This window comes from Prunus avium, chromosome 1 (genome assembly GCF_965620075.1).
Source record: "Prunus avium chromosome 1, drPruAviu1.hap1.1, whole genome shotgun sequence".
Classification (NCBI taxonomy): domain Eukaryota; kingdom Viridiplantae; phylum Streptophyta; class Magnoliopsida; order Rosales; family Rosaceae; genus Prunus; species Prunus avium.
Window position 1 is genome coordinate 20,332,918 of NC_142284.1, and position 11,459 is coordinate 20,344,376.

Genomic DNA, 11,459 nt, shown 5'->3' on the forward strand with positions numbered 1-11,459 from the left:
CTTTTAATTGATGCTCTTGTTTCCTGGTTTTTAAACCAAATCATCCACATAACAATCAATGGTGTTGTGTAGTATATCATTGAAGATGATTGTCATTGCCCTTACGTTAGTTGCACCTATGTTCTTCAAGCCGAAGGGCATCACAGTATGGAAATAAACCCCAGTTTCGAGGTGTGAAATGCACTAAGCTCTTTGTCCTCAAGTGGCATCCTGATTTGGTTATACCCTGAAAATCCATCTATAAAGGATAAGGCCCCAAACCCGTTTGTTGCATCTACTAGTAATTCGGTAATCGGGAGGGGGAATTCATCTTTAGTACATGTGTCAATAAGTGTTTGCGCCTAATAAATCTCGGCCGATGAAGCTAACCGAAGAAACTTCCTCCCGGCCCCAGCGCCTACCCACGGCCGAGCATTGCAAGTCGTTGTTCGCTTTCTTTCGTTTAAGGCAAAGGTGAGCTGTGAAGGCAAAGCCGTCACGGCCTCGGTGATATCGACCGAGGCCGAAGGGAGTGATAATTCCTCTGATACACGGCCAAGATAGGAAAGTTAAGTGGCGTCGCAACGTGGCGTCAAGGTCCCACGCTTCATTTAATGAAGTAACGCCTCTGACTCCAGCAGAAGACCCACTTCACGTAAGAGCATTTAATGAGCAGGAGAGGAAATGAAGTGGTTGAAGTTAGGATATGGCGGTAAAATCAAGGATTAGGTGCGGAAATCTCACGACTTGTAAGATTAAGTCACCAACCATCAGACCAGGGCATTAAATGCTCCTCCAAGGCCCGAGACGCAGAGCCCACCATCAGGGTGGCAGCCGGGGTTTATGGGGGTCACACCACCATGCTTCACATTCCCAAATGTCGATTCGACTACCCACTAGCTCTGATCAACCTCACCAGGCAGATTTTCAGCCCCATTGTCATCTCAGGATCTTCCCCATAAATATCGAGCTCCAAATACATTTAAGGGGTTCAAACACCGCCACAAGCCTCCCACGGAGCAAATTATATTTTCCTGTCATTTACCTCTGTCATTTATCTTCTTGTAATGCACTTTCAATACATTTACTTGCTTTCTTAGGAGTAGTGACAATTTGTAGGAAAATTCATTCATCAATATATCATACGACCCTTGATTTTCAAGGCGCCGGAGCACCATCCTTGTTGTTTTTCCATTCATCTCATATATTATACGACCGTTGCCACCCGGCAACGCGCCAGAGCACCACATAGAAACCCACCATCGACGCCACCATCAACGGCCTTGTAGCTCAGGCTGTGAACCCAACGGCCGAGATCAGTTCCTCTCTCGGCCACAGTCACTCTGATTAGAAGTCAGACTCAAAACAGGCGCACAACTCATCTATTCGCCCAATCACATCACCCTCAGAAGCACGGTAAACCATGTTGGCACGCCCGCGCACAAGCACACCGCACCAAAGAAGGACGACCTGTGTTGACGCAGATCCCCTCAGCCCGGAGAAACAGGCCGTGAGATTTGCGAAGCCAACAATAAGATCTTTGAAATCTACGCTGACACATATTTGCCAATTCTTTTTTTTAACAGGAAAGATGCTGGCAAGCCAAGTAGGAAATCGGACTTCTAAAATAAAGCCAGCGCTTGTCAACTTGTCAATTTCAGCACCATGGTTCTTCCATAAGTTAGTTGATATTATCAAACTGCCCCCTGGGATCAATTGGTTGATCTTGCACAGCAACTGTATATAGCTTGTCATGAGCGCCTCAATGGTATTTTGGATTAACATCAATGCCTTCTTGCTAGGTTTCCTTCGGTCCTTTGGTGAATATTTAAAAATCGCCTTTGAAGTTTGACCTTTACTTTATTTTGACAAACACTTTTGGGGTTGTGATCTTAACTTGAATTGGGTTAACTGACTCTGATGTGTCTCCCTCCTTTTTTATTGATTCTTCTCTGGCCTTTTTTGCATTTTGGGCTATGAAAAGGTGAGGTTTAGTGATTTACATAACTTTGCATCTGAATAATTGATGTCTTCACTTATGAATGGATCAGTGTCTGTGAAGACTTTCTTGACCTCACCATTCAATAAGAACTTTAAGCACTGATGGACACCCCAATAGAACATTGTAGGATGTGTTAGCATCGATGACATGAAAAATGGCATCATAGTAAAGCTCCCCAATTTCCATTTGCGATGCTATTGTGCCCATGGCGTTTTGCCCTGCCTGATTGAAGCCTTGAATTGTTAGCATTGAGGGCAGAAGTTGTTGGGTACTCATCCCAATCGCATGAAGCGTTTTTAAGGGTATGGGATTTACCGTTGAACCACAATCAAGCAAAATTTGATTAATGGATGTGTTTCCCACTTCTCATGTGATATAAAAAGGTTAGTTGTTGTTGATGTTGGCTCACCTATTGGATATTTATTGATATTATTTCTTGAAAGGGGGGAAAATAAACTATGTCATCCACTCATATTATAACACGTGTACAAGATGTACCTCGTGATCATAGTACCATAGTATTCTATAATTTCTTGACGTATTAACTATTTTGGTTCTTCCCATTTAATTTTGTCACATCACATACAAAAGCTAGCACATTGAAATAGACTAGCATTAAATTTGACAAGAGAGACAATTATGGTTAATGGAATAAAACAGAAGGATCAAATTGATTAAATTCAAAACACATGGGCATAAAAATTAGTGATCAAAGTAGTATTTAACTCGAAAAATAAAAAGAGAAAGAAAAATCCCCCTTCGATTTGTTGCCCTTAAGGGATTTCCAAAACAACCCACCCAGGCTCTTGTTCGCATTCCCCCACTAAGTTGCTAAATTACAAATATGTCCCTATACTTCTCCAAAGACACAAGATAGTCGTCCCTTACCCTGTGCATTGCTGCTTTTGCCTTTCCTTGTCAGAAATCTTCCAAAGGCCAGAGATAACCAATTCTCTGATTCACTTAGCCCTAGCCTCAAGGTAATCACTAATCTTTAGCCCTAAGTACTTCGATTGTTTTGCTTCTTTTGATATCCTCTGTTTGGTTACTGAGAAAGTGTGGGAAACTGAATAAAAAGAATTATGTTGATGAGCTTTCGTTTCATTTAATGTTTTGGCATGTTGATATGAGGAAGTAAAATTCTTCTTTGATTAATTTAAAATTATCTTTTCTTACTACTAACAGAGCATTGTCAATCCTTGGGAAATGAAGATTTTGATGTGTGCCCTTGTTTTTGTTTGCTAGAATTTATAATTTGCTTCGAAGTTTCAATAATTCAACTTTATGGAATAGTACCCATTTCTAGATTCTGACCCTAAAAAAAACCCCATTTCTACATAGTTCAAGATTGTACCAAATTTGATATTGAGCGCTAAGTGGCAGTGATCATAGTAATTGCAATAGACATAAAACCCATTGTTGAAGTGTTGTTTCCAGATTATATCAAAAGATGATAGGCAATTCTTTGGTCCAAGTCTCAACATGCCCCACGATGTTATCTTTGTCACGTATTTATTCAAATAGGTTGCCTTATCTTCCTTCAAGATCACCGGCAAAAGTAACCCGGATAAGAGCTACATATGCGGATACAGGACACAGTCAACCACCATCCTCTTATTCAGAAAAAAAAAGAATCCACTTGCAGTTGTTTTGGATGTTCCTCAAACTATTTGGAAGGCAACATTACGACCATTGAGTGATTTTGGGTTTGGTCATAGAAGCATATGGGAAGGCGGGTAGGTAACTACAACTTCCTTCGATCATAAGGTCGAGGAGAACTGGACTAAATTCTTGAAACCAGAAGCATTTTTTTATTATATTGACACACCCACCCACCCAACCTCTAGTACTTTCCTTATTAGAGCACTTCTTGTGACACCCCGACCCAATTTTAAACATTTATTTAATCTATTTAATTGTGAAATTACAATTTTGCCCTTGGGTATGGCCATTTTGGTCACTTTTTTAATTCGGTAGGATTTTGGGGAATTGAATGGTACTGTTGTGTAGAGCTCGTCGATACTAGTTCGTAGACACGTAGTGGGCTCAAATTGGAGTTTTAACGAAGAAGTTACGGTCAACGGAAGTACAGTAGCACAACCGTAAATATTTCAAAGTCAAATTTTTAAAAACCAGTCAGCCTCTCTCACTCTCTCTCTCTCTCTCTCTCTCTCACGACCCTTTCTCTCTCTCTCCGTCGCATAGCCACATTTTATGACGCCGATTTTGGTTTCGTTCGGCCATCGTTTCTAACGAAACAAGTTGCAAAATCTTTGTCTCTTCCTCCTCTACACGTCCATACCCATTTCCACCTTTGAAACTCCAAGATTGGTCGCGATTTTCAACAGAAACCAAGCCGAAAACCCTGTTCGTCACCAGAACTGTTCGTGAGATTTCCGACAATTCCGTCTGCCAAAATTGTCAAACCATGTATGAAACTTCATCTACTCTTCGTGCTCTACTTGTTTATGTGCTTGGTTTTGGTTAATTTTGAGGTTTTACAGATCAATTCTTAAACCCATTTTTGGCCGACTGTTTCGGCTTCGTTCCGGCTAGTTCTGATTCATTTTTTGGCCATGATCCAAGAACAAAAGTTGCTCCCCTAGATGTCCCGATCACGTAGGTATAGGTATTTTCAAGTGTTTCGAGAATTTTCCGGTCGCCAGAAGTTTCTCAAGACACCCACGAGCTGCTAGCGCGTGTGGCGACGCGTGGGCCCTAGGTTGGTGGCCCATTTTGTTTCAAAATGTTCCCCATGTTGTCCCGAGCACGACGGTATGCTCAAATTTGAATTTGGTTATCATTTGGCAGTCGAACGGATTTACGCATATTAGGCGATATATGGGTTCGATATGTTCGGATCATTGGATCGGCTCCATTTCCAATTATGTTGTTCTCTATAACTCTAGGATTGTGTAGGAACTCATGGATCGAGAATTGGAGTCCCGGATACTCCGAATCAATGATTCTAGGGTTAGGTAAACCAGTAACCATCTGATCGTGCAATCCGGCCGCTTGATCGTGACCAAACTTATAGGACGTGTTAAGTAGGCTTTGTTGAACCTGTAGGAACTTTTGGATCGAAAATCGGAAGTCGTGGGCCCCACGGGCCCCATTAACTATTATGGGAAGTTTGACCCCTCAGTTGACCATGAGTCTTCTGAGGTAGTTTCACCCTTCAAAAAGTACTAGAATAACCTTATAAACGAGTCTTGATTGTTACTTGAGTTATTTTGATTATGTTGGGATTATGATATTGTTTTATAGTATTTTATGGAATTATTGGATATTATTTTGATATTTGAAGTTTGAGAAATATTTGAAATTGTGTAATATAGTATTTTATGGAAATTATGTGTAAACAAGTTTTGATTATTATTTTGAATTATTTTGGGGTCTTTATGGAATTTATGCTTTTGTGAGTCTATTTGTTTTTTTTTATATATACTATGAATAAATAATTGGGTACATTGAAATATTGAGAATTTGAGAAAAATTGAATTAAGAGATGGTATATTATATATTTTTTATTATATATATATATATATATGGGTTGTGAATCTCACTATCATACGTACCTTCACTGTTTATTATACCCACATGTGGCGTTCGATTTTCCGGCGTGTGGGCTTACTTGGTTGTTAATAATTTATCACACGTGGCGTTCGATTTTTCGGCATGTGGTAAAGCAGTATGTGCGCGTAGAACATGGTTTGGTTAGGCCACACGTGGTGTTGGATTTTCCGGCGTGTGTGCTCACTTGGATACTAGTTACTTTACCACACGTGACATTGGATTTTTCTGCATGTGGTGAAGGATCCGAACACTTTGGTTATTGTTACTTTACTAAGCGTGGTGTTGGACTCTTGGCATGTAGTAAAGCCACAGGGAGAGGGAAAAGGATTTTTATACTATATTGGGAAAAAGATTAATGTTTAAAAGAATTATGCTTAGTACATGTGAATTGTTATAGGGGAAAAGGTTGTTGAGTTATGAGTCTTAAGAATGAAGTGAGTAAAGAAAAATGGGTTTGTGTTCATGGGCTGAGATATTGTGATTTTATTTAAAAGGGAAAAAATGATTCTAGAATTAACTTGTCGGTATTACTGAAAATAATTATATATTATATGGTTCGTGATTATTAATTGAAGAACTACGTATGGCTTGATCCCTCAATAAGGGTACGTAGGTAGCCTAGGGTTTCACCCAAGTGCCACCGCGAGATAAACTATGTTTTTGGACTTTAATTTGGTCATTGGGATCAAATCCTATTTATTAGATTTGTTGAGTTTGGTTTCTGAAGCCCGACTGAAACTTGGGCGAGATTAAATGATTGCTTATATTCCAGTTTTTACTGAAGGGATGTGGTTAAAATGTGTTTGTGGTTGTGACGGGGCTGAAACCCGTTTTAGATTGATGAATGATTGTGGATTGAGTCTTTACAACTATTTATGATTGTGCCTAGATGGTAGACATGTTGAAGTTTGGGAATTTTTAAACTATGATTTTTATTTTTGTTTTTAAAGGTGAAAATAATTTGACAAATGTCCGTTTTTCAGGGGAAACTTTGTTGAAATTTCGGCAGAAAGTCTCGACCCTCTTTTCTTTTGTTTTTGGAGAAGAGAATAATATTAGTAAGTGCGCTCAGCATCGGGTGGATGTCAGAAAAACCACAGAATTCATCACGGATTTCGAGGAATTCTGGGCAGGTCCTGTCACTTACACCCATCAAAAGGCAATGGCAAGTAAGGACGGTTACTATTCACATGAATAGTATATGCCTTAGCAATTTTTTTGTGCTTTTCAAACCCAATGGCAATTACTATTCATATGGGATTAAATTTATTTATATGTATAATATTAATAAATAAAAATTTGCTAGATATGTATTAAAAAAAATTCTGAATTTTTTGGTAATTTTTCAGATTTTTTTTTAGATTTTTTTTTTCCTTATGCTGATGCCAGTACCCTCAGACAGTAGTTCGGGGCTATCTTGCCTTGGGCCTGACCCTGAATTTGGTTGACCCCAGCTCTTGCCCGGGCTGGATGTCACCGCTGGAGATGATTTTGCGACACCAGGAGGCCTTTTGCCTGCCCTGGGCTGTCCTCTTGGAATCCATTCGTTCAAAAAAATCCTCTCCGAACCCAATATCTTCCTTCCATTTATGCCAAGAGACCAAGAATCAAACGTGGGCTCCTCATCAGCTATAGCACTCTCCCTCATGTGCCCTCGATTGCTCGTCTGCGGTCGGCGGTCAGGTACTGTTCTGTAGCAGCGCCGTCGTCTATCAGGTACTGCTCTCTCCTCTGGAACTAGGTCGTTAAATCTTTCGTTCCAGATCCAGATCGATACCGTACCGCGATTGGGTACGCTCGATCCAGATCGAAATTCGTAGGGGGTGAGCGAATTAGTCAATTATGGTCTCAACGTGCCCCACGATGTTATCTTTGTCGCGCATTTCTTCAAATAGCTTGCCTTATCTTCCTTTAAGATCACCGGCAAAAGTAACCCGGATAAGAGCTACATCTGCGGATACAGGACACAGTCAACCACCCTCCTCTTCTTCGGAAAAAAAGAATCTACTTACAGTTGTTTTGGATGCTCCTCGAACTATTTGGAAGGCAACATTACGACCATTGAGTGATTTTGGGTTTGGTCGTAGAAGCATATGGGAAGGTGGGGTGGGGTTGTTTCTAGTTTCTGGTGCAGTTCTCCTTGCACTCAGTTTGGCCTGGTTGAGGGGGTATCAATTGCGGTCTAGATTCAGGAAATACTTTGCTGTGTTTGAGTTTACTCAAGCTTGTGGAATATCCACTGGAACACCAGTGAGGATTAGAGGGGTCAATGTCGGCAATGTTATCCGTGTTAACTCTTCCTTGGAAAGTATTGAAGCAGTTGTTGAGGTGTGTTTCAGTATCATAAAACTGTGATAATGGAAATACAATATGTTTTTACTTTTTCATCTTGACAATGACATTACTGCTTTTGTAGGTTGAAGATGATAAAACTGTGATACCTCGAAACTCACTGATTGAGGTAAACCAGTCAGGTCTTCTCATGGAAACTAGAATCGACATTACACCTAGAGATCCGATTCCCAATATTTCAGTTGGGCCTCTTCATCCTGAATGTGACAAAGAAGGTCTTATTGTATGCGATAGGCAAAAGATGAAAGGATATCAGGGGGTAAGCTTAGATGCATTGGTAGGTATATTCACTCGTCTTGGACGTGAAGTGGAGGAAATCGGTATTGCGAATACATATTCACTTGTTGAACGAGTTGCTTCTGTTATAGAAGAGGCAAAGCCACTTCTTATAAAGGTGTGATGTGCCCTCTTATGTTTTCTTTAGCGATAATTGTCAGTGTTGATCTGGATAACAGTTCCCCACCCCCTTTTCATTCTTACCAGTTCTGTTCATTAGGATATCGTGGATGAGGACCTATTTGTTCTAGAATTTATTAGGGCCACATCTATTTGCTTCATAAAGGCAAAAAGTGTAGGGACTTCATCAGCCATTTGGCATCAGGCAAAGGAATCACACTTTCCTGTGGCACACCTGTGCATTTGTGGGAGGTCCTGGAAGATAACGTGTACATATCACAATTGGAAAACTGCAATAGGGATTTACATATCTTTCAGTCTTCTAAGACTTAAAAACTATTAAGTAACCTTTTTTGGATCTGATTTGTTAAATTAAAGTTGAAGTAGCCTAAACCCATCTATTTAACAATTTATTTATACAAATTTTGAAAGATTGCCCATTCAGGATGCTAGTCATCTGAGAAATTACAAAGCTTTTTGAAAGAATTGATGTCAGTTACAGATTCTAATTGTTTGACTACATTTAAATTGTCAGGGCATGAATTTATTTTTACATAGATGGTGGCTGACTCTCTGATAGATTAATTTTTCCATTAAGAGTACACAAATTTATCCCCTTTTAGCAGACTAGGTGAAACCCATATACTCTGATCCCTTATGAGTGTTAACAAGAAAAGCATCAGTACATAGCTTACAATTTTTAGATTTTAGGACACTGCGACGTGTTTTAAGTTCCTTCGTGTTCAAGAAATTTGATCCTTCCAAGTTGAACTTCTAATATGTTGCTTCCAGTGCCTATTTTTCGTAGCCACAATGGAACACATCATGGCATAAAAGGGCTCTGTATTTCACCAAAAAGCCAAAAACTGTGAAATATATAGTTCTTTCTCCTTTCAGTGATATTACTGCAGTATTTTCTTGTTGAGATGTGCTGCTGGAATTGTTGTCAGTTTCGCAATCACAACAATGGCCAGAAAATCCAATTTGCAGAGCAAATCACCTATATTAGCATGTGTGTGTGTTGCAGTGTGTGTCTTTATGTGTGCCCACATGCATTGGCATACATGGGGTTTGCACTTGTTTCACTATTTTAAGTTAGTTCATCATTTGTACCATGATTTTAATATGTTCTCATGCACAATTATTTGGCTTTGATGTAGTGATTTCTCAGATACAAGCCATGGCTGAAGATGTTCAACCTTTGCTGGCTGAGTTTCGTGATAGTGGTCTGCTAAAGGAAGTTGACAGTTTGACCAGAAGCCTTACGCAAGCCTCGGAGGATCTGAGGTGAATTGTCTCAATTTATCTATATTTAGTTTTTTTATTCTTTTTGTAGTAGTTAGCTTATTAATATATTTTTTGATTCCTTGTCTTTATCTTTATTGCGATGTTTGTTTAAGGTGTTCTAGGTCAATGTTCTGAATAACGTTATGTAGCTGTAGAAGTCTCTGACTTTTAACACTCACGTTATGTTTACTGATACTGGAATTATGAACAGCACTCATTTATCCATGTCATAGTACAGAGTAAAGAGTTATGATTATTATATTGGGGTGTTTTAAGGTTTGATTTATGATGTCTTTTTCATATATCCAAACAGACCTTCAACAGAACTCTATCGAAGGTTTAAAAAAATGTCGGAAAGTTTTATATGGAAATCTCCCTCTGTCTCTGTCTCTCTTTCTCTCTCTCCTCTCTCCCTCACCCCTCTTTCTCCTTTCTCTTTCTATCCCTCTTTGTTTTGATTAGAAGCTAATAGTAATGATATAGAGTATGATTTTCTGCAGAAAGGTGCATTCATCTATTATGACCCCTGAGAATACAGAACTGATTCAGAAGTCTGTGTACACTTTGATTTTCACCTTGAAGAATATTGAGGTGATCCTAGCTGCCGAGTGATTACATTATCATGTGGAATTTTTTTTCTTTAATCTCTTTTATATCCATCTGTTTTCTTGTTTAATTTTCTTTTATCATTCTTTCATCATTGCAGAATTTAAGCTCTGATATTCTTGGATTTACGGGTGATGAGGCTACGAGAAAAAATTTGAAGTTGCTGATCAAGTCTCTCAGCAGGCTATTGTGAAGACTGAAAGGTGGACATAGGATAGTTACTTACCTTAGTTGAGTAGATGTCTAGAAATGATTTCTAGCCTCCATTATAGTGGGGACGGGAGAAAATGAAGTGTGGCTTTTTTTTTAATGCACGAAAAGGTTTCAATTTGAGAGCTACATTTGCGTTCTCTAATCTGGTCAATTCAAGTTTTGTTGATGTTTCCTCATAACCTAAATAGATATAAAGTCGCGTATTCTTTTGTGCAGATGCCTGTTGCTATCAGAAACCGTCATTCCAAGTTGAAAATGTTCAATCCAAATATTTATCTTGGAGCCTCTATGTGTTTGGCATGGGGCCCCTTTTCCCAATTGATGTTTCTGATCTCAAGTATTTTATGGCAAGGAATTTTTCAGTTTGACATGGACATGCATTTTACAACTCAATAGTGCTTAAGTTGGCCTTATGCAAAGTATAACTAGTGGAGATGTGTTTATGTGGGCTGCCCCCAAATTTTCAAAGAGTCAAGTTACTGAGAGACGCGCCTGCGTGTGTGGCTGTCAGTCGTTAATGCAAGCTGGTTCCACAATGCAAAGGGCATTGGGAGCCTTTTGCATGGCAACCCCCGATCCAACCCTCCATCCACGATGCTTTTAACATCTCCACAATCAATAGTATGAATTTGATGTCTTTATTTACATTTGTACTTATTAAGCTTGGAAGCTATGAAAACGAAGGGGGAACCATCTCAATAGGTTGGAGATGCCCCCATCTTTAATAAGGTGAGATCCCACATATCTTACCAGCTGATCTTTTGTACTGTGTTTGTCTGAAAAACAAAAGATGTACTTGAATATTTTGCATCACATATTCACATAATTGAGTGGCAGGATCTGAAGAAATGGAAGATTATGGGGTCATAGACTTTCAATCAATTAATGTGGATGCTGAATTTCTTTTTGTCCTCCACTTGTAAACTTGAAACCAAGGAGAAGAATACCATCATTTATGGCAACGTCGGTTTTCCCTGGATCAACTTCCATTTTTTTGTTTTTACCAAACGGATCAACTTCCATTTGATATAGAGTAATATTAGAGATA

General features: G+C 39.3%; 1 protein-coding gene across 2 annotated transcripts; it reads left to right on the plus strand.

Moving 5' to 3' along the window:
* The first annotated feature begins 7,016 nt into the window (after positions 1-7,016).
* ABCI15 (trigalactosyldiacylglycerol2) lies at positions 7,017-11,237 on the plus strand. Of its 2 annotated transcripts, XM_021973048.2 has the most exons (6): positions 7,017-7,885; positions 7,974-8,303; positions 9,477-9,592; positions 10,093-10,183; positions 10,299-10,401; positions 10,628-11,237. In XM_021973048.2, exons 1-5 carry the CDS (start codon positions 7,400-7,402, stop codon positions 10,389-10,391), a joined length of 1,116 nt encoding a protein of 371 aa, XP_021828740.1. In that variant the 5' UTR covers positions 7,017-7,399; the 3' UTR covers positions 10,392-10,401; positions 10,628-11,237. The 2 variants fall into 2 exon arrangements, with proteins under 2 accessions (XP_021828740.1, XP_021828739.1); XM_021973047.2 differs by lacking the exon at positions 10,628-11,237 and having other exon boundaries at positions 7,018-7,885; positions 10,299-10,626.
* The last annotated feature ends 222 nt before the right edge of the window (positions 11,238-11,459 follow it).